Here is a 24,448-nt window from a genome sequence, read left to right as displayed (position 1 = left end):
ATAAGAATTAAATCCGGTTCATTAAACGCACTTTAGTAAGTTAGAAAAGTAAGCCTGGATGAAATGATTATCACAGCAGGATATGTCTCAGTATAAATGAAGAATTTTTATAGCAGCTTTGAACAAAAACATCCTGTAGAACACCAAGATTAATGTGCCTTTCAACATTGTCTTTAACCAGACGGTCTTAAAATTACTTTTAAAAATCGCGTTGGGATTTGAATGAAAGATTTTTTAATAGTGTGCAAGTGTCAAATATCATTTTGAGATTATCATCAACCTGTGGATCAAAATTGCTAACAAGATTCCATGATAGGGAAACACAAGCAGGAACTGTAGATTCAGCCATAAAAAGACTCTACATCACCATGAATATCAAACAGCATTTTTTTAATTCACTCTGTGCCCTGTCACAATTGCTTATACATAAATATGAACATGATCTAGCCAACTTTATGTGTGACTAGGTCATCATGTCCCAGCTATAATTACTATCTTGGCCCTTTCATTCAAAATCTATAGCCAGCAAGCTCTGTTGAAATGAAACACTGAATACGGCTTGAACATCACAGTCTGTAGGGCTTGTGCCAGCCATTCAACTAAATTCAGAGAAAACCCACTGAAATTAATAGCACTAGCTCAGGCATGTTCATTATTTCAATGGGTTTGCTATTATTAGGACTAAACAGGAAACAACCCAGAGTCCCTTGGACCCAAAGTGGTTATTTTGCTTATATATACAAGAGTATTCAAATATGAATACAGGCCAATACGCACTAAATCTTTCAAAAACAGCTTGAAGCAGTCACTTCACTCATGACACCAGATTGGTTTCATTCTATTAGGAAACAGCCTACTTAGCTTTTCTTGAGTACTTTTGCCTAAATGTCAGAAAGCATACTTAGCTATTGGTGACTTAAAAGTGCATTCTTATGCACATTTATTCAGAAGTAAGCCCTGTTTAATGGAGACTTACTTCAGTTTTGGGCCTGAATGTGTTGGAGTACACAGCCTTGCTACACAACAGTTTCCTGTCCTGTCAGGATGCAGGATTGGGACCTTAGCACTTCAGAGGATGAGGAGAAGATCACTTTCTCAGAGCTGGGTGAAGAGGGGGAGGGAGAACTCTCAGAGATAGTGTTGCCCAGGGACCGCAGAGGCCTTGAAACTCCAACAGACAAAGCTACAGACATTATTCAGGAATTTCCCATGCTCACCCCCCTCACTGAGCCGTTAGACCAAGAAGGAGGGGGGATTCCACTCCCTCCTCAGCCAGGAAAAGTCAGTCTGATGGGCATGACGCTCACCCTCCCCTTTCTCCAATCCCAGAAACAGAATCTTCAGAAGAGGAGGGGGAGGCAGAACTTCCACCCTCACCAAGAACCCGGAGAAGGGAAAAACGGGTCAGGGGGAGAGAGAGAAGGGGGCGGGGAAGAAATTGTCCTAAGGCGGAGTGAGAGAATTCGCACCAGAAAGCCCCCTTAATAAGGAGAAGGGGGGCAGAAATTCCTCCTGTCAACTCTCTTGCATGTCGCAGGACACGTGTATTGTGTTGCTTCATGAGGAGACGTAGTCTCTGTCTGGATATTACACTAATAAAAACTGAATTGCTTTCATCGACTGGTGTGATTTCTGAGTCCAGCCCTGGACATGACAGTAAGCTATTGAGTGAAATTTCAGATGAACTTTGGTTGAAGTGATATTTAAAGGGAAAAGTTAAGTTTTCCAGTGAGCACATGAAATCCACCTGACTGCAGCCTTTGTTCCCAGCTTTGGGGCAAATGTACACTACAAACCTAACTAGCCTTTACACTAGTTCAACTGCCATGCCTCCTCCTGGATATCATTATGCCACATAGAGCTTGCTATATCTTTTCTCTATCACCTTCCCCAGCAATTGCTGCTGAGTCTTGCCTAGTCTAGCCTTCTGTGCAACAAATCTTAGAAATGTTTAAACAGCATGTGCCAATAATAAAGTTATTCCAGTAACACTTTTAATAAAATTGAATTTATATTAATATATTTGAAATTAAAACTACAAATCACATATTTGCTTTTCAAAAGAAAGTAATGCATGATAAAAAAACTTGAATAAGATATTACTTTGTAAATACTTAATATATTAACAATCTCATCATATATGAGTGCTGAATATGAACAATAATTTTTAAAAGGATTGTTATACTCTACTTAATTTGAGCCTTGATATTTGCATAATTGATATTTGTTACAAAACCATTGCAAAAACAGTTTAATTACATTAACAGACCTGAATTTTAATTCACAATTTAATTTTTAAAAATAAATCTTTACACTAAAAAGCAGAGTAAATACTAAGTAAAAATTAATATTCCAGTGATAAAGCAAGGATAACCACATTGCTTTCCAGATAGCAAGAATTCCCTCTTAAATAAAACAGGGCAGGTTTATAAAATGTAACCCTGGCCCTGATGGGTTCACGGGAAATTTCTATAAACTATATAAAGATACAGTGACTGGCTTCTTGTTGGTGGCTGCCAGAACGGTGATTGCATGGGTCTGGAAAACTCTGGAAGGTCTCACACTGGACAGATGGCGTTGAAAGGTGTGGGAAATTGCCCTATTAGAAAAATTGACTATCAAATTAAGATTAGCAAAAGAAAGAGGAAAAATAAAGAGGCTTTCGAAGAGGACTGGTGGCCCTTCATACTCTTCTCTGCAAAAGATGAAAGAACGGGTCAAGTACCAACTCCTTTTAAAAGACTATGGTTAACATTCTCCTTAGACTCTATAACTGTGTATTTCAATGGAAAATGGAAGATGTTGAATAGGTGGGAAGAAGGAAGATTTGTGGGGTGGGGTGGGGTGGGGTAAAGTAGTATTGTTTAGATTGTTGATCAATATATATGTTTTTCAAAACTTCTAAATAAATAAATAAACACACACACATCCCACACGCACACATAAAATGTGACCCAAATGCACACTTTCATCATATAACCTAAACCTAAATTCTGAGGACGATGACACAAACCTCACCAGAGCTCCTGCCAGCCCCTTCCTGCTGTTACCCATTATATTTACATTCCCCAGAATGCCCCAGCACAATGCTTCATCATGTCATGACATCCTTCCTGTCAAGCTTAAGGACTTCTCAAGCAGGCTGATAAAAGGAAGCCTATTTACACCAAAAGAGTTATGTGTGTGGCACAGTGCCGATGTAACCTCACGCATATTGGCATTTGGAATTTCTACACTGTAAATTCTAAGAACATGTCTGAACACTTTTCTTAATTTGCTGGAATATACCTGTACTATTTGGCCACTGTGGTATTATCTGTTTTTAAGTTTTGGTGTGTAAAGCTAGTGGTGCAGTATCTCCACTGAATCATAAAGGGGTTCACTTCTGCTTTGGAATTTTCAGCCGAGGGACGTTACTCTGCACTGATGGAAGTTTTCCTCCCAAGGCTAATAAATATTTTGGGGCAAGGGATGGGTGATTTTAATTAAGATTGGAGTTGTGGAGAAAAGTTAACCTCCCATTCCAGTACTGATCTCCCCACTGCTGTTACTTAAAAGGAGAAAAAGCTAGATTCACTCAATACAGTCACATATTTAACATGTTCCTGCATCTGGAGAACTGTAGCCTGTTGCAGAGCCAGAAGGTTGAGCCAGCCTTCACCACCCTGGAGAGCACCGGTAAGAATTTTGCCACAGCTGCTTCCAAGGGAAATCTTTTTCTATGGGCTGTTCTTTGTAGATGATAGTTGTGTTTTTGATGAGAGCACAAATGCAATGCATGAATGTATAAAGTATGATTTATGGTGTGCCTGGGTTTTGTTATTTTATATTCTTCATGATTTATTTAATTGTACTTTTGTGTTTGTATTTTTCCTGTAGTTATATTTTCTTCTGCATTATTCTCTTCACTGCTTTGGGGGGCTTGCCCCAAAAGCGGTATACAAATAAACCAGTGATAAGCCAATTATGTTGTCTAGTTTGTTCCTTCAAACTAGGTGTGTGGACAGTTACAAGCTTGTACTCAGTTATTCTTCCAGAACTGCAGCCTGATTCTCAAGAGACAAAAGAGCCTCCCCACACGTCCCTGCCAGGCATGGTAGCAGTTTTATTTGTGCTAATGGTGCACTACTTTTTCCATGAGCTGAAGCAGTCTTATGAGATTAGAGAGTCTGCATAAAACTGTGTGCACTGAGATTGTCTGCCCCTGCGCACAGCCAGTTTGAACAAAGAATCACATGGACTATAGAGGCCCAAGCCCTGCCCCTCCTCTCCTCTTCCAGGCCTATGGACTAACAGCAGACCTTTGGAATGAGAAAGACGCAGAGAAGAAAACAGGGGCACCAAGGGGCGCAATTATGGGCTCCCTGGCAGAGTGATTCCTGGGAAAAGTAGTGGCCAGGTCAAGATCTAAGAGGCAGATTCAGCTGTCATGAGGATTTGGGGAATGGAGTAGACATTTATAGCAGCTGTCTTTCATATAGAACATACGATGCAGGCACTGAATGGAAAATACTCATTCCTGCAAGCTTAGTACATGGCAAAACTTCCACGGATATCAAAGAAGTTCTGGTAGTAACATTTTTTCTTTAAAACTACCAGAATAATGTTTTTTAAAGCACACACACAAACATATACAGAGTAGGTTTCATAACTGTGGAGAAAAAGGCATAAAAGTTTTATAAAACTTAATTATGAACAGTTTGCATGCTGTAGCCCATAAGCAAATGAGTAGAATTTGCCCCAGGGTCCTCTCAAATCAATGGGAACTGCCAGTTTGTGTTAAATGCAGTTGTGGAATAAATCCACTAGTTTGCTTTTTTACCTCTAGGAAACTATTGAGCCACCAAATGAAGCTGATGTCTAAAAATCAAATAGTTACCCAGCTTACCTCTTTGTACACATTTTCATTAGTTTACATCAACACCTAAATTAGAAGAAAGGTTATTCTACCCTGAGGGTACTTTCTTGTTGCTTCTTTCGAGCTTAATCTTCTTCCCGTATTTTTTTACTATCCCTCAACCAATAATTTTTATATTACACAGCTGTTCCTAGCATCTTTGGACACTTGCATCTCTATAGCTGATTAGTTGTTTTTTGTTTTTTTTAAAGCTTTAAAATAAGTCCACTAAACAATTGTGATGGCTAAAAGACTTGTATTGCATTCTGTGGTACTGATCCATCTTCCATAATTAGGGGTTTCAGGGGCTCCATGGTTTGAACAGAATCTTGGTGTCTGAGACAGAACTTAACGTGGTGACTTGTTATAAATTTTGTAGTGCTGAGGCTTCAGCATGAGAAGTAAACAGGCTTCTGAGCAACAACAATTCATGCAACTGGCAGGTGATATGAAATCTCTGGATTGACCAGGCCTGGCTTAAATATCAGGAATGTGTTATTCTGCCTTTGCCTAATCAAGCACTAACTTCAAGCCACTAACCTGAGGATTCCAAGTTGAATAATACCTTCAGGTGTAGTAGATGTAAGCATGGCCATCCATGGTCTTGGCCTGTCCTTAACTTAGAAGCACCTCGCAACTCCCCAACCACACTCAATAATCTTGAGGTTTTAGGATGTTGGAAGCTATCTGGGACTCCATCTGAGGTGTGACTTCACACAGCATTGTAAAAAAAGTATCCTCAAAATTCAATCTAAGGACCTACTTTAGTCCATTCTTTAGTGTACTGCCTTCAAGTCGATTCCGACTTATGGCAACCCTATGAATAGGGTTTTCATGAGGCTGAGAGGCATTTACTGGCCCAAGGTCACCCAGTGAGCTTCATGGCTATGTGGGGATTCAAACCCTGGTCTCCCACGTCGTAGTCCAACACCTTAACCACTACACCCAAAGCATTCTTAAAAGAATACAGTTTTATGGGTTATAAAATACCCTGATGCTCTGTAATATTTAAGTAAGATGTAAGAAATTTGATTTCCACATTGAACACAAACCATCCATTTATAAGTTACACTAACTAATCAGCATAACTCATATTGAGTTCAAACAAAATGAAAATAAATAATATTTCAGTCTGAAAATGTTATACTAGCTATGACAATTCTGAATCCGGATTCCCATAGCTGTTTACTCACAGTAGTTGAGAGTTTACAAAGAATTTAAGCTCCCTCTATACATGTGCTATACATACTTTTACCTCTGGAGGCAAAATGGTCACATTGATCAACAGATGAGTATGACCAGGAGCATTTCTACGATTTCCCCAGATGGGAATTGCAAGAGATGGAACATGGAACAGCAGGCACACTAGTGATTATTTTTAACTCCCAAGAACTGACTTGAATTTACTGTAGAATTCCCTGGTCATCCTAGGAATACATTCTCTTAATCTTCCATGTTCATGATAGTTGGCCAGCATTTTTTCTTTCTTTGGGCACACTGAATGAGGAGGGAAACTTGGAAGAAGAAAATGCAGATTTATCTTTTGTGAATTATACTGAATATTAGTTCACAAAGCAAGAGAAGACAGTTGAGAAATAGGATTATATTTTAAACAGTAATTACTGCATCCATACCACGTGGTATACGTAGATATATCTGTTTCAGGCAAATACTTGTTTACAAAGACAAACTGTCATGCTCATTCAGCCCATTTGGTATGAAATAGTTCAAACTCTGCAGGGTCAGTGACCATTGTATTCGCTATGAATATGGAATTCCCAATAGGCACAGAGGATCCTCAATAATGAAGAGATCCAAATACCATCTGGAACAGTCTCCCATGTACATTTCAGGAGGTGGAACAATCAGCAGTTTTAAATGCCCCTTGAAAAATGCAACATTTTAGTCAGGCTTTCCCTGGATTATAACGGTTTACAGCACTGTTCTGTTTTTACTGATAGGCATGTTAACCGATTTATTTTTTTGTTATAAGTATTTATATTTTGGTTTTAACACCTTGTTTAAACCATTTAGTGATCATGCTATATTAAACAGTTTAAAAATATAAATAAATCAATAATCTCCACATCTGCATGTGAACCTTAGATTATCTTTGGATCATGCCCAATATTTACATCAGGTCTCTGTAGAAGTCACCTTACATAATTGTACTCTGATTTTTACTTTTAAACTGATGTGTGAAAACCAAAAAATTACAGCACATGACTAGATAGGTTAGAAGAGTGCTAAAGTATGGTATCTCTGCAAGAAATTGGGCATGAGAACTTAGAAGGTTTTGTGCATTGTATTTGCATTAACAGTATATCCTTCTCATCTTATTCCTTGGCGAATCTGTGAACTCTATTCCTGGCTCAACAATATAAGAGACAGCCAGCTTTATATGGAAAAGTTTTCTAAAATGAGAACTTCATAACTGAGGACAGACTGGCTTAAACTGTGATGAAGTGTACTTTGTGTTTTGCAAAGTACAAAAGAACTTGGAAATCAATATAGTCAGTGAGTGTCTCTGGTCACACAACTGTTTTAGAGGAGGGGTGGTGAACATCTGGCCCTCTAAGGCAAATCTAAGTATTTAATACTTGATGGCTACTAACCCTGATGGGACCTTGATAGGCTGGAGTGTTGGGCTGAAAACAACAGAATGAAATTCAATAGGGATAAATGCAAAGTTCTACACTTAGGAAAAAGAAACCAAATGCACGGTTATAAGATGGGGGATACTTGGCTCAGCAATACGACATGTGAGAAGAATCTTGGAATTGTCATTGATCACAAGCTGAATATGAGTCAACAGTGTGATGTGACTGCAAAACAGGCAACTGCTACATTAGGCTGCATTAATAGAAGTATAGTTCCTGGCTCAACAATATAAGAGACAGCCAGCTTTATATGGAAAAGTTTTCTAAAATGAGAACTTCATAACTGAGGACAGACTGCACTTCCGGGAAGGGTGACTTAGCCTGTGCCTGCTTTTGAGACGGGCTCCTGCCTCAAAAGAAGCTTATTCAGATATATCAGTCAGATTTTTTTTTTTTTTGACTGATTAAACTTCTCCCGGGTAGGGAGAAACGAAGAGATTAACCTCAAAGCCTATTTTTGTTGGGACGACCAGATCTCATTAATTTGTGGGACGAGGTCCAGCCGACGAAGGTGGGACGGATTTTCAACAACAAGCTCTATCTGATAAAGCGAACGTTCATCTTTTCTTCAAAGAGAGAACGCACTAACAGGCAAGCACCCTTCTTTCTATATTTTTCTTTTACTTGACTTAAATTGTTGCTGTTTAAAAGAGATTTGCCAGATTGATCAGTTTTTGACATCTCACCGGGGAGCCATAACTTCTCTCTGCTATTCACTAATTAATAGCTTATCTCTGTTTTTGTTGCAAAAAGCTGTCCTGGATTTGCACCCTAAAGATATACACGGAAGAGGGATTTCTATTCCTGATTTTTATTCTGAAGAATATTATATTGTCTGAGATTACTTTTTTCCTAGTTCATTTTATTTTGACGAATCTGTTTTCTGACGACGCCATTAATTGTTTCGATCCTGGGAACTGCATTTTGTTTACTTAAGCATGGAGAGATAAGGCTGTCTGTTCTGTTTACGCTGTGATGTCACCAAGTTTGGAGTATTAACCCAATTGTTGCTGAAATAAGAAGTGGTTCTTTTATATTTTTCTTTTAAAATGGCAATTAAGAAAGTGGCTGAGAACCTGGAAGTATCTATGTTTCAGAAAATAATGGATGAAATTGAGATAACGAAACGAACCCTGCGACAGGGTTGTAAGGAGCTGAAAATTGAAATGAGCAAAATGATAGGGGTCCCTGTGAGAGAGGAGACTCTGGAGACTGGAACAAACGTGGAACAGGAAAAAGACCTGCGACAGGGTTGTAAGGAGCTGAATATTGAATTGAGTAAAATGACACAGGAGCTTAAAGAAATAGGGGTCCCTGTGAGAGAGGAGACCCTGGAGACTGGAATAATTGAATTGAGCAAAATGTCACAGGAGTTTAAAGAAATAGGGGTCCCTGTGAGAGAGGAGACCCTGGAGACTGGAATAATTGAATTGAGCAAAATGTCACAGGAGCTTAAAGAAATAGGGGTACCTGTGAGAGAGGAGACCCTGGAGACTGGAACAAACGTGGAACAGGAAAAAGATTTGAAGCTTATGGATTTTAGAAATAAAATCTATTGTTTGGAATTTAATGTTATCTCTGAAGAAACTAAGGAAGATTCTAGAGAGAAAGTTATCAATGGCATGGATAATCTTCTGGACTGGAATGATGTGATGGATGGAATTAACTGCAGCCATGTGACAATGGAAAAACTTTCAAGAGATGAGTCAGTGCATTTTGAAAAAAAGAACAGAGATATGATCTTACAGCAGTATTTCAGCAACCTATTCAGAATGGTTGGCAAGATAATATTTGGGATAGAGGTAATTCCCATCAGACTCTTATTGTATGACTATGGTTATGACAGCAAGATTATTATGGAATACTGATAATGGAAGATTGGACACTGAAATTACTGGATTTAACAGGACTATCGGAAGATTGGACACTGAAATTACTGGATTTAACAGGACTATCGAAGATGGAAGATGGAAGATGGAACTAATAGGGACAATAGAATAATGGCTATTGAAATTATTGAACCTAACAGATTCTGATGAGACGGATTGTTTGAAATGTTTATTTTGACTATGGTTATGACAATAAGATTATTATAATTAGTAATGAGATGGATTAATTGATATGCTTATTTGGAAAAAAATTGATAGATATATTTCTTAAAGAACTGAAACCTCTCTTTGACTTTTTGTGGAAAGAACAAAGTAATGTTTATGAGATCTGATGATTAAGTAAGATAACTATTGGAGGAAAGTGATTTTATAATATGATTTAAGAGACAGGATTGTTATATATTATAGACTTATAACTGATTTGATATGTGACAAATGGGAAGTGAATATTTTATTCTTTATTTTTTTTTTCTTTTTGTTCAATTATTTTTGATTTTGTTTTTTGTCTTTGAATGTTTAGTTTTGTATGTTGTATGAAAATTTGAATAAAAATTATTAAAAAAAAAAAATAACTGAGGACAGACTGGCTTAAACTGTGATGAAGTGTACTTTGTGTTTTGCAAAGTACAAAAGAACTTGGAAATCAATATAGTCAGTGAGTGTCTCTGGTCACACAACTGTTTTAGAGGAGGGGTGGTGAACATCTGGCCCTCTAAGGCAAATCTAAGTATTTAATACTTGATGGCTACTAACCCTGATGGGACCTTGATAGGCTGGAGTGTTGGGCTGAAAACAACAGAATGAAATTCAATAGGGATAAATGCAAAGTTCTACACTTAGGAAAAAGAAACCAAATGCACGGTTATAAGATGGGGGATACTTGGCTCAGCAATACGACATGTGAGAAGAATCTTGGAATTGTCATTGATCACAAGCTGAATATGAGTCAACAGTGTGATGTGACTGCAAAACAGGCAACTGCTACATTAGGCTGCATTAATAGAAGTATAGTTTCCAAATTGCATGAAGTATTAGTTCCCCTCTATTCAGCACTGGTTAGGCCTCATCTTGAATACTGCATCCAGTTCTGGTCTCCGCACTTCAAGAAGGATGCAGACAAACTGAAACAGGTACAGAGGACGGCAACAAGGATGATCAGGGGACTGGAAACAAAGCCCTATGAGGAGAGACTGAAAGAACTGGGCATGTTTAGCCTGGAGAAGACCGAGGGCAGATATGATAGCACTCTTCAAGTACATGAAAGGTTGTCACACAGAGGAGGGCCAGGATCTCTTCTCAATCGTCCCAGAGTGCAGGACACGGAATAATAGGCTCAAGTTAGAGGAAGCCAGATTTCGACTGGACATCAGGAAAAACTTCCTAACTGTTCGAGCCATACGACAATGGAATCAATTACCTAGAGAGGCAGTGGGCTCTCCGACGCTGGAGGCATTCAAGTGGCAGCTGGACAGCTATCTGTTGGGAATGCTTTGATTTGGATCCCTGCATTGAGCTGGGGGTTGGACTCGATGGCCTTATAGGCCCCTTCTTACTCTACTATTCTATGATTCTATGATTCTGTGATATATTCTGCCTCCATTGCCAGAGGCAGCATGCTTCTAAATACCAATGGCTGGAAATCAAAGGAGGGGAGAGGGCTGCTCTGGTCCTGCTGGCTGGCTTCCCATTGGGGCATCTGGTTAGCCCCCAGGAGAACATGATGCTGGATCTACTGGGCCACTGGCCTGATCTAGCAGGCTCTTATGTTCTTAGAGCTTGATTTTAATTATGGCATATTCTTTAACACAAGACTAAGAAGCTAAGACTAAGACTAAGAAGGCTTATTTACTTTCTCTTTTCCTTTGTTTTGTCTTCTAGCTTTCCTGAGCCCTGAAGTAATTCCTGAACTTTCTAGCCCTTCAGTTCTTCAGGGATACAAGCCTTTTTTACATTCAGAAAAAGAGGAATTTCATACAAAATTATTATTGCTGATCGTATAATTAATGAACCTACTGCCAAGTGTTCAGTAGAAAGTTTTTCATCTTCCTTAGCTACCTTTACAGCTCTGAGGTAGGGAAATCAAGAAACAAATCAAATGCAAGATCTAATACCAGCAGGTTAAATCTGCAATATGGAAAAGCATGGGGCAGGGGACTTCCTTTATATCAAGAATTTGCCTCCATAGCAAACAGAAGCTTATATACAAGCCAATACAGTACTTAATTATTCCCTTTGTAGCAAACCCTAATGTACAATATTAAAAAATTACTAAGTAATATGCTATCCGTTCCCCAACACATTTTCAACCATGCTGTTAATTAAGAGCAGGAAATCTTCAAAAGCGCTTTGAGTTGCATATGTTGATAGTCTACAAAAGGACAGCAATCTGGGGAAAAGTGGTGAAATAGACAGAGAGTTGAATCTTCCTTTGATAAGATTCAACATGCTTTACCAAGACCCTTCAGTAAATAGACTAGCTGAGTTTGGCAAATGATTCTGAGTTCTCCAGAGGGATTAGATGCCACAGTACATGCTCCAGCTTCAGATTAGAAAGGTCTTTCAATTACTAAGAGGCATGAAGAATTATATCACCAGCCCTGCACTAATCCACTTTTATCATAACTGAATATTTTCTAATAAAAGAGACAAACTGAACTGTGAACTCAAAAGACCCTTTCTACACAGAAAAGGAAAGTTTGAGAGTTTGTTGGGAGAGAATATACTTCCATCCCTAAGAAATCTTGAGTAGTTGCTATTTAGTGCAGAAATTCCTTCTGATACCTCCACATATAATTTTTAGTACTAATCAGGTAGCAAGTGGAGACAGGATTGTGTGTCTCTGTTAGCTTGATACTTGATACATGAATGTACTTTGTAGGTATGGATTTTGCATGGTTTCAAACAGCCCTTCAATAATGGTTAAATTTGAACACTTTTCCATGATATGGGGAGCCTTTGCATAGCTCAATAATAAAAAGGGCAAGGATAGAGAAGTCAGTTCACAACATTCAAACCCAGCCTCCCCAAAAAGAACTCAAATTGCTCTACAGGAAACAATAGTTTCTACTGCTCTTTTAAAAAACTCTGCTGCATCTTACCAGAGCCTCCAGTCATCTGTTTCTGTTGCATGACACATCATTTAAATGACCATTCAGAAAGTGGACTAGATGGATATGTAACCCAAAACTACAAAGATGTTTCCTAAAAGCAAAATCTATTAATAATCAATATAGTGTACTTAGAAAACTGTGTGGGAGAATGGGTGCGTGTTACATTTTCAATGATACTATATTACAGCTTTTAGCAAATCTGAGGTCGATCATCACCTGATCATAAAGAGAGAGCTTCTGGAATATATCCTAATAGTATCTTTATTGCTCTCTTTCAACAAATGTCACAAAGTAATTCATTTCACCAGATTCTTATCACAGCCACATTTTTATGGCATTACTACACCTTCTCCCTTTGCCATTATTTCATGGAAGGCACACTGTCGCCACTCAAAACAGAATAAAGCTTGGATGTTAAGAGCAATTAATTATCAGTGGACTCCGGATTTCTAGTGTCTTGCCAAATATTTGTTACTTTCTTGGAAATCAATCTTTATCTACTTATACCTTGTGTTACACAAAGCAGAGACTTTGCTTGTGTCTGGAAATAGCACTAAGTGATACATTGATATCAGTCTTGCGTCCTTATAGCCTGAACTCAAGCAGGTATGTAGAATATCACATTACTGAAAGGAAGCAGGCTGTAATATAAATACAAGAGATACACTGTACATATGTATTCATTCGTACGTCTAAACTGTTATGTGGTTTGCTGTCACACAACACGTAAGACAGCTTTCACCCCGATATGAACCTTCCTGTTTTCTCTCACATTCTTCCCCTCAGCACTAGGGTGAGGCGGGGTGAGGAGTGGGGGAAATGGATTGTTCTTTATGGGCTCTTCCAGACATTCTGCATATTCAACATTCAACTTGATTTGCTTGCACTACATTTACGCAGTGGTTAGACTATGTTCGGTCTTTATGGAGATTAGTTGCGATTTGTTTACAGGAGGGTTACTTAACAATGAGTATTCGTCTTGCATTCACCCCAGTTTGCTTGTGGGGTCTTCCCATTAATCATTCATTCATCCCATACTTTTCAACATATTTCCCAAACTGCCAAAAGTGAATGCATTTTTTAAGTGGATTTATTGTGCTAGAACACAGCTGGAAAAAGAAAACAGACCCATCTAACAATGAAACATATCCCTGGAGAGGGAGAGCAACGGAATCAAGTAGATAGAACTATGAGCAGGAGAAAGACTAACAAAAGGTCGAGGCTCAAGCAACAGAGCTCTTTCATCCACTCTAATTCTGCAAACCTGAAATTCCAATACATGCCTGAATCCCTCTTGCAAAATAGTGACAGTCTGGGGGCACCCTATGTCATTCTTTACAATATAGAAAGAGCCATTTAAGGAAGACACAGGAAGAGTACGCAAATTGCAGTTTGGATACTTTAATACTAAGAGTACTTGAACTTCATTAGACCCCACTTAATGTCTATGGAAAGTAAAACTGCACTCACTATGTTCACATTGAAAACTTAAATAGCAATATACAAATACGTTTATAAATAAATGGGAAACACACTGCTTTTGTTTTCAATGACAGCAGCAGTTTTACCCTCCTGTCTAGTTTGGCCTTGTGTCTTATATAATTTCATTTATATATTTGCACCTGATAGTATTTGATATCTACAGCTGTTTATTACTGTACTGGGTTTTAAGAAGAATTACCTGACATGCCATTTGTTTACATTCACATATAATGAAAAGAGATTATAATACTAAGACCTGTCTCTGTTTGTAGTTACACATATCATTGGAAGTATACAATTAGCTACAAGCCTTTGTGACTGATGTAAGATGGCCTCAAATAACAACATACTGTTATTTGTTCATTAAAAAGCAAATGAGTTGCATTTTATATTGTTTGGTTAATATCCTCAGGCAATGCTTAACAGGTGCTAATTCTAAAATTGGTTTCAGGTGCAAATAGAATAAATTAGCATGTTTCATGATTACAGAAAACACTTACTGGACAAAAGCCAACTGAAAAGGCTAACAGCAAAACAGATACATTTTCAATTAAAGCAACACACATTAAATCAAAATATATTACAGTGTTTTCTACAAGCATTTCTCAGTACCTTGCAGCATCTGGCTACAATATGTCTATTTACATAGCTGTAATGCATCTTCTACAGTAAGTGCAACTTTGTCAAAACTAGTAGTGACATGTTGAAAAAAGGAAGTATGAAAGGACTAGTGTTATCTCTAGATCGGTGGCTCCCAACCTGGGAGCCGTGATCCCCAGGGGGGCCATGACCAGTAAAGGAACCTGTGTGTTCAGTATTGTTGGCTGAATTCTGTGGGACTCCCTTCCATCTGATATCAGATAGGCCATCTCTCTGTTGAATGTCCAACACTTGGTGAAGACCTTTTAATTACAGCAGGCATTTTAAATAAGGGTTTTTTTTTTCTGATAAAGCTAATTCATTTTATCTCTATTGTGTGTTTTGTAACTTAACAGACTATGCTGTTGAACAGTATAGAAACTGTTGAAATCAACGAATGTTCTACAATGCATGCCGTCAATAATTCCCGAGAAGTTGGTTTTAATTAAATGCAATTGTGGGTGACTACAAACACACACACACACACACACACTTTGCTTCTCATTTTTCAAGCTGCAGGTAAAATTCTGAATACATTTGTCAACATGATATTACCAGTACCACAGGCCCTTTCTTAGAGTGGGGCTAGCTTCTGAGTAGACATCCATAGGGTTGTATTGCCTGTCAAGGAGAAAGTATGTACACGACAGGATACAAAAATAATTCATACTATGTAGGTACTTACACATACTATTCAGTGTTCAGACAGGACTCCAGGAATTGCTATCAGATGCTGGGCTCCATGCAACAATCACACATGGTTTAGCATTAAATACACAGACCAGGAATAGTAGAAATTAAAGGGATGACTGGCAGCTGGTGCTGCACACAGGTGGTAATACCTGTCTTCAGCCATGACAACCTCTGCCAGCATTCTTTTTCATGACATGAAAATAGTTTTTAGACAGATACATTTAAGATAATACTTCAGATTCTGAAAACTTATGTGAAACTAAGGGGAAATAATTCAGACACACTGTGTTCTAATTTTTTTCTTTGTATCACTTGCATCACTGAGTGGGAGTAGGTATCTGAGCAATTAAGTAACTGTCTAATAAAACCTTTATATATTGATTTATATCTTGGAGTAACAAAGGATATGATAAAGTTTCATATAGACCCTGGATTGTCCTTTTCATTAAACAAGTTCATTACCGATTTCCCCCCCAACTTGGCATTAGTAAGATTTTTTTCCCCATATACCTGTTTGGAGAACTATTGTTCTTTTTACGGACATCAAAGTTTGCAAGTCTGACAATTTTTTTGCCTATTATGTTGGGCTTCCATGGGCACGGGTACATCAAGAGGCCCCATGTCCATGCCTATGGTTCCCCTCTTCCTGCATACAAATAGCCACAACCACTGGATTGTTCAGTTTACAGTTATTAGGCACAGAGCATTATATCACAGCCTATTCCCACATCGACTACACTCCAGCACATCCTTGTTGGGACACTGATTGGGTACAGTCTGAGACCTCACCCTGTGGCCTGCCAGCTCCTCAAGTTCCTTCCCAGAACCTTCTCCCTCCTAGGATTTGGCTCAACAGAGACTCCAACTGGGTCCTCCTTTCCTCCACCTTCTCCCCCCCCAGGTACAAAAATGATTATATCAGGATAATATAATGCAAAAATGTGTAGATTAGTCAAATTGCATACAAAATGTGTTTATTAGCAGAAAATCACACTAAAATGCTGGAGAATTTTCATGAGGATTTTTTAAAATTGCAAAGTTTCTGCAGAAATGTGGAGAACTGAATTTAAGATTGGAAAAATGAGAAACTGAGAGAACTGACATTAACAGATCCTTCCATTCCTAGCAGTGGCCACTGGGGGGTGGGAGACTGTGGAAAGCAAAGTGATGTAACTTGAATTTAATATTAACTTTTCACCACTTTAATTTTATAGATAAAATAGCAAGGAGATAGTACTTTGGCTAAATTGATATTTTGCCTGGGAAAATTAGAATACACTCACAAAATAGTACTCTCTGCACTTATTTTTTAATCAATGAGCTTCATGCTAGAAGATTTCTCCATTAATTTATTATTATTTAGAAAATTTCTTAATTGTTTTATATTTAGAGAATCTCAAAGTGATCTACAAAAAATCAAAATAAAATAGAACATATTTTCAAAACATTGTACAAAGTCATTTCAGCCCCATTCCAAATAATAAAAAGTACAAAAATACAAATGAATGCTACAATCATCAAAGATAAAACTCTCAAATCAATATACGATATAAAAGATAAAAATTAGATACAATATAAAGGAATTTCAAGAACAAAATACAAAGCAGAGATCAAATATGATACAAAGGAATCAAAAAAATATACCATGAACACTCCCCCACTGGTTCATTTTCTCCACATGGTTAATTAATTAATTAAATTTATATCCCACCTTACCTCCCTATGGAGGCAGGGTAGCATCATTTTCTTGATTCCATCAAGCAGACCGCCCTCAAGTTCATTTTGTAACAGCAGTGCTGAACTGTTTATACTCCACCAATCTTGCGCACTTGACTTTTTGCAAGACTATACTTATCACCAATAGCATAGTGGCAAATTCAGAAGTGCAGGGCCCTTCATGATAGTCACAGTCACACCCCTCCATCTTTTTTTGCTGCTGGGTTGAGAATGAATGCCTTCTCCTACAACAACAGACATCCCTAGGAGCCAATAAGCATGAAAGAGAAGACTGTTAGCTACTGAAAAGAGTCTTCTCGGTGGCTGACTCACCTCATTTTACTCTGATTGACTCCAATCAGCAGGAAAGGACAATGAAGCATGTTAGAATACTCTTCTCAGCGGCTAACACACATTCCTTTCATGCTGATTGGCTCATAGGATGTTGGAGATGTAGAGACCCTGCTAGGACCCTGCTTCCAAAAAAGGAAAGGGTCTAAGACCGCCTGATACGGCTACATCACGGATTATCAGTCCTGTATCCAGCCTAATGTACCCACACTGCAAGTTTCTCCAGCAATAAACATTAGGCTGGATACAGGAGTATGGAAGTGAAACTATGTCAACTATGAAGTAAAAATGGATAGACATGCCTCCTGAATGTCTAAGTTGATGCATTCTTCAGAAGTCGTGCTAGAAAAGTACCTCTCAAGAGAGATTTAAAAATGAAAGTGATCTTATAAAGTTGCTGTCAACTATGTTCATATAAACACCTCTTCTAAAGGAAAATTAAAGTGATAGAAAAAAGAGCTTAAATAAGAGAAATGCAGGAACCTTGAAACACCAAACACTTAAAACTATTGGTAGTATCTGCAAAATAAATCAAAATTCTGTTAAACTAATGTAGGCAAAAGGTCCTAATAGAAGCTTCATTATTCTTTCTATGGGTTTTGCCTTCACAATATATGGAATGAGGCTATTTTTAAAAAAACAATTGGGAGGGGGAGAGGATTGCTCAGATCTTGGCCTCTCATCAATGATCCACCAAGTTAAAAGCAAATCTATATGGTATTTTTTGTTCAGAATGTATATCCTAGCACATGCAGTGCTCCAAGTCTCCTTTAAAATATAGAAGGAGCATACACAACTTCCTATCCAACTCAATTGGCCTAGAGACGCATGCATTTTCAAGATTGAGTTCGACCTTGGAACGCCACTTCATGAAACCTTGTCTGATGCCAACACCATTGGTCTCTTTGGCCAACAATTTTTCCACAATAGATTTGACCAGTTTGCTCTAAAAGACAAGATGCAAATTACTGTTGGCTACATGGCTACATTTAACAGAGGCAGGAACAGTTTGCAAAAGGGAGGGGGAAGAGAAATAAAACAGGCAAAATGAAACTACACACTAGTCCGAAATAACTCATTGGGATAACATTTGGGGATTTTTACTTTAGAGAAAAAACGAGTAAGAGGAGACATGATAGAGGTGTATAGAATTATGCATGGTGGGCAGAAATTGGATAGAGAAAAGCTTTTCTCCCTCCCTTATAACACTCAAACCCATGAATATCCAGAGAAGCTGAATGTTGGAAGATTTAGGACAGACAAAAGAAAGTATTTCTTTCACACAGCACATAGTTAAACTATGGAATTTGCTCCCATAAGAGGCAGTGGGAGAGCCAGTGTGGTGTAATAGTTAGAGTGTTGGACTATGACCCTGGAGACCAGGGTTCGAATCCCCACACAGCCATGAAGCTCACTGGGTGACCTTGGGCCAGTCACTGCCTTTCAGCCTCAGAGGAAGGCAATGGTAAAAACCCCTCTGAATACCGCTTACCATATAATCCCTATTCATAGGGTCGCCATAAGTCGGAATCGACGTGAAGGCAGTCCATTTCCATTTCAAGGGGCAGTGAAGGCTGCCAACTTGGATGGCTTTAACAGAAGTTTGGACAAATTAATGGATGATAAGGCTATCAATGGTTACTAACCATAATGGCTATGTTCTACCTCCGCTGTTGGAGGCAGTATACATTTACTAGAAACTGCAGGAGGGGAAAGTGCTTGCAGGCTTCCCATAGGCATCTGGTTGGCCACTGTGAGAACAGGATATTAGACTAGATGGGCCATTGGCCTGATTCAGCAGGCCCTTAATGTTCTTCTCAAAAGTTGTAAATGACTTGTGTTTTGTAGCATCAATTGAGATGCTCTTCATTAGAAACTAGTTAAAATAAAATCATGTTTGTGCACTTTTAAAAAAACTTATTCCAACAAGACACTAAAAATACTATTTCCTTATGGGAAAGTTGCACTGGTATTATACAAGGCTCAGGTATTATACATTTTTAAAAACTTTTTTATTTTAATGGCAAATGGTATTGCACTCCTCCACACTCTTTTTATAGTAAAAAATAACTACTGCCAAGAAATATCTGAAACTTGAGCCTGAAATTGGAACATTTATGGAACTTTAAAAAATGAAAGATCAGCCTTTAAAATCCAAACAGAGCTTGGAAGAAGAGTTAGCTCTACATGCAGAAACCAGCAATCTTAAGCAGAAATGGACAGGGAAACGGAATGAGTTGAGTGTTTTTATCTGGAGTCCACAGAAATTGTGGTGCGGTCATGTGTGGTGTAGTGGTTAGAGTGTTGGACTATGACCTGGGAGACCAGGGTTCGAATCCCCACACAGCCATGAAGCTCTCTGGGTGACCTTGGGCCAGTCACTGCCTCTCAGCCTCAGAGGAAGGCAATGGTTAACCACTTCTGGACACAGCTTACCATGAAAACCCTCTTCATAGAATCGCCATAAGTCGGGATCGACTTGAACGCAGTTTGTCATCATCATCAATGTTCTCCTTGCTTGCATATTTTTAATGAAGCAAAATATTGCAGAGGCACTGTACATCTCCTGTGCTCTCATATCTGAAGGAGACTAAACTCTGGAACTTCTCACTGCTTGGCAGAGGGCCTTTGCTCAGTCAGAATGTTATATTACTCTCCACAGCACTTACTGCACAGAAATAAGACTTTATATACTTTCCTTTCTCTGTTCAGTGATGCTATCTGGATTGCCTAGCTTTCTCCAAATGCTCACTTGTCACTTTAGTGAGAGTTGCATAGGCCAGCCAAAAATTGTGTTCATCATGACTCGGCAGGTACTGAAAAGTTTTACTTCTGAACAACACTTGGAGCTACTTTTCTGTAACAGTCAAATTGATGAATCATTGAATAGATTTTGAGACACATCTGTGTCAATCCTTTTCAGTTATGCCGTTCTTAATTTGTAATCAGGGCAGGCTCCAGATTTTGGTGGGCCCCCTGATAAGGTACTTTAAACAGCCTCTCACATAATCTGCATATGCAAATTCTTTTTGTCTCAGACACACACATACCTGGAACACACAACCAGGAGCCTAAACAGCCAGTTAAAACTAAAAGTCTAGCCCCCTTGCTCGCTCAGGGCCTGGTACCCCCTTGTTGCAGCCCTGGTGTGCAAAGACAACAGACACATGTCTTTGCTGATTCCTGATTCCAGGTTTGTTTGATTGATATAATGTTAATCATGAGCCATGCCAACATAAGCAGCATAATGAACATTTATATGAAGTTTTTTTCTTATTTAAAATATTTTAAACAATAAGAATGTAATCAACTGTTGCCCTAAAACAGCTTTCTCCAACTTGCTGCTCTCTAGATATTTTGGACTGCAACTCTTGTCATTACTAAACATTGGCAATGCTGGCTGCAGCTGATGGGACTTGTATTCCAAAACACCTGGATGGCACCAGGTTAAGGGATGCTGCCCTAAAACTGTCTTTCTAGGTTTGCATTGTACTCAGTCTAATAAATGTGTGTGGTCTTAAGAACTCATATAGCTTGAAAGACATTAGCTATATCCATGATATCTACATGACACCTTAAAAGAGCTAGGGCATTCTAATATTAATAGTCTAAAAATACTATTCAGCTCCATTCTTTTTGGCAGGGCAAGAGACTGCTCCATTAGATCTAATAAAATAAAAATTAATGCCAGTGAAGTGTAATTATGGATCAGCAGCTCACAAACACATGAAAGAGATAAATTTAAAATCAGACTACATCTATTTAATATGTTACCAGAATCAAACAATGGAACATGCAGAGCTAAAAATAAAATATGGAAAGGCAGTTCTTGATCCAGATAAGGAGTTTTAAAATAAAATACAGCAAGCATGCGTATGTCGTGAAGAATGACATGATACTAATCGCAGCTGGGCAGCTTATATGAATAAGTGCTCGTCACTGAATTTCATCATGAGATCTTGTTGTAACCCTTAGCAACTTAACAGCAAGTTATGTGAGCATTCATTTTCTTCCAGTTTTCTTTCAAGTAAAACAACTTAATATCATGCAAATAAAAATGCTTATAACATCTCACTTTTCATACTAAAGAAAGATATGGACTCTTCCCTCAATGTTACAGCAATAGCTCAGTTAACGAAGCACATGCATTCCTGGACATGACTTCTTTAACAGAAACTTTGGTACCAGAGGTAGGAATAACATGGAAAGAATAGGGATAGGTTCCTACATCACAAAAAAGAAGAGCAATTCAACACATTTCAGCAAACTTTTTATTCAAAATTAACAATAAAGTGTCTGAAATGAAACGACCAGGTCAGGTTAGCCTTCCATACAGACCACTTGAAGGTTTCTTCCAAAATGTATCCAGGGATGCCTGCCTTGCCTTTTTTCTTTTATCATGTAGCATCTTGCTATAGCAGTCTCAAGCCTTCAGCGCAGTTCTCATCTCCATACCTTTGAGCAGGCAGACACAGAGCAGCCACCACCAGCATCCTGGACTGGGTCTCTCTGTCTCTCTCTCTGCCATCCCCCCCTACACTCGAGCAGACGTGTCTGCAGTAAACAGTGCTTCCAGGGCACCTGAAGCACTATTTACTGTGGAGGCACCTGCACCAACTGGCAAGGAGCACCATTCCAGCAATGTGCGAGAAACCTACCTGCAGCAGCCACAATCCAGTAGATGAGGAGCCACATTCTGACTGTATCAGAGTGTGCATTCCCCCCATGGCCCAGCACCCAAAAAAGACTTTGTTAAAAGAAGCTTCTTTCCTGGAGGATTTCTTAACTGAGGTATTACTGTATTACAAATTGCTGCATATTTGATTCCGTCTTCTGTATGATGTGGTATATTCATTTCCTCTGCAATTGCTGATCTCTCGTTGTTTTAAAAGTCAGGAGGATGTTTGCTCTTTTGGTTAGACATACGCTAAAGCGACGTAATTGCCCTACAACAGGTTATGACTAACTACAAAATGCATCACAGCAGCTGTAATGTGTGAAACGGCAGGCTGTGCACTGCATGATGTCTTAGTATTTCTGTTCATGCATTGACATGAGGGATGTTGTGTCTGCTCTCCACTCTGAATTTTAACTTCTAGAAACTCTGGGGAGGGAGCTGAATCCTGGAGAATGAAAACTCCACCAACTTACTCTAATGAAATGTTGACAGGCCATCACCCAAAGGTATGAAATTTCATAAGGATGAAATGAGGGCAATGATTTCTCAGGGGCAGATATTAGAAACAATGCAAACTCAAGTTTACAGGAATATAGGACACTGCCTCACACTGAGTCAGACCACTGGGCCATCTAGCTCTTGTGTTGACCACAACCCACCCATACACTACGTTCAACATCTAAGGCCCTCCTCCGGGTGCCTACTCCGAGGGAAGCTGGGAGACTTGCAACAAGGGAGAGGGCCTTCTCAGTGGTGGCCCCCAAATTATGGAATGATTTCCGTGACGAGGTGCGCCTGGCGCCAACATTGTTATCTTTTTGGCACCAGGTTAAGACTTTCCTCTTCTCCCAGGCATTTTAGCACGTGTTTTAAAATTGTTTTTAATTTTTTTTTTAATTGTGTTTTTAAATTTTGTTTGTGTTTTAAAATTTGTGTATTTGTTTTTAATCTTTTTAATTGCTGTAAACTGCCCAGAGAGCTTCGGCTATGGGGCGGTATATAAATGTAATAAATAAATAAGTGGCAGCTCACCAATGTTTCAGACAAGGAACTTCTCCACCCTACCTGGAAATACTGGGGGTTGAACCTGGAGTCTTCTGCATGCACAGCAGATGCTCTGCCATGAAGCTGGCCGCCCTCCCAACTCACTGCTGCTGTAAGCCAAGCTAATTCGACGGCCCCATCAGGGCACTCACACAGCCCCAACTTTGCCACTGTCCTGCCCTGCCCCATCACAGCATGAGTAAGTGGTAGCAGTGTGTTGGGGGGCAGCTTGGCTCCATGGCACTGTTCAGTGTGCCATCCACTCCTGGCTACGGCCCTTCACCAGAACTCTTCGTCAGGCAAGATGTTACAAAAGCAGGAGATAAAGGGGATGAAGGGGGGAAAAGTACAGAAATTATCTGTACTATTTCTGATTGACTAGAAAGGAAGAAATGAAAGAAGGCTAGTTACTAAAGAAGGAATAATAGGTTGCCTTTCTGCCTGTAACCTCCCCCCCACTGGTTCAGGTTACTGACTGCAAGTGTTGATGCTTCACTCCAAACAGTTTTAAGCTCCCAGTATTCTAGCTGAGGTGGGCTACAGGGAACTTAATACAATGCATAAAAATAGTCTACTTTATACCATTTTGAGCACACTTTTTAATTTTTATTAAAGAGGTTTTGTTGGCTTTGCAACATGCACATGTTCCCATCCCTCCCTCACTCCCCCAGCTACCATCAGAGGGATACCTGGCCCTGAGAGGAGGGGAGATCTAGCTTTCCAAAAATGTCCCCCTCATAATTTGCATTTGCTGCTTTATTTTATAGTTTTAATTGATGCTTGTTGTTTTAATATTTTTCATATAAACTCTTTGTGAGGTTTGCCTGGAAAATGGTCTATAAATAAATAATAAAAACATCACATTCAGGGCACTTTATTTTAGACATAATATGAATAATTCTGGTTTAGTGTCAATGTTACATAGATGTGGTAATAATCATTTCAGTTCTTTTAATGGATTTATTATAATATTTAAAATTCTGATTTCTTTCACATTACCCTTTTAGACTAATGAATCTGCTGCATTAAAATCATTAAACATCTTGAATCAGTGTTATTAAATTAAATTATTGGGGTTTGTTCAGAATTCATTTCCTTGATGGGGGTTTCTTCAAACGCTATGCAAGAATTTCAGTAGCTGAATATTTGCTTAGACTCTCATTTATTTTTGATGGACATATTAAAATATACCTATTATGAACTTGAAACAGAGTATGAAATTCTTATACATCACTGTTTGGAAACAAAAGGTTATTAGCTTGACAACAGAAGTTGGCTTGCAAAGGAGA

The 24,448-nt window shown here is 38.8% G+C and overlaps 1 protein-coding gene across 6 annotated transcripts in view; it reads right to left on the bottom strand.

Moving 5' to 3' along the window:
- SDK1 (sidekick cell adhesion molecule 1) overlaps positions 1-24,448 on the bottom strand; it is a 681,727-nt gene that overhangs the window by 533,376 nt on the left and 123,903 nt on the right. Inside the window, exon 1 of one of the 6 annotated variants that reach the window (XM_061599430.1) lies at positions 15,363-15,448. The exons of the other annotated variants lie outside the window; for them this stretch is intronic. Coding sequence (XP_061455414.1) covers positions 15,363-15,366 — 4 coding nt within the window. The 5' untranslated portion in view covers positions 15,367-15,448. Of the gene's footprint in view, positions 1-15,362; positions 15,449-24,448 lie in introns of those variants that run through there. 6 annotated transcript variants of the gene reach the window in all.

Source organism: Rhineura floridana, chromosome 17 (assembly GCF_030035675.1).
Source record: "Rhineura floridana isolate rRhiFlo1 chromosome 17, rRhiFlo1.hap2, whole genome shotgun sequence".
NCBI lineage: Eukaryota > Metazoa > Chordata > Lepidosauria > Squamata > Rhineuridae > Rhineura > Rhineura floridana.
Note: the sequence above shows the minus strand (reverse complement) of the source record. Positions and strands in the feature narration are given on the sequence as shown.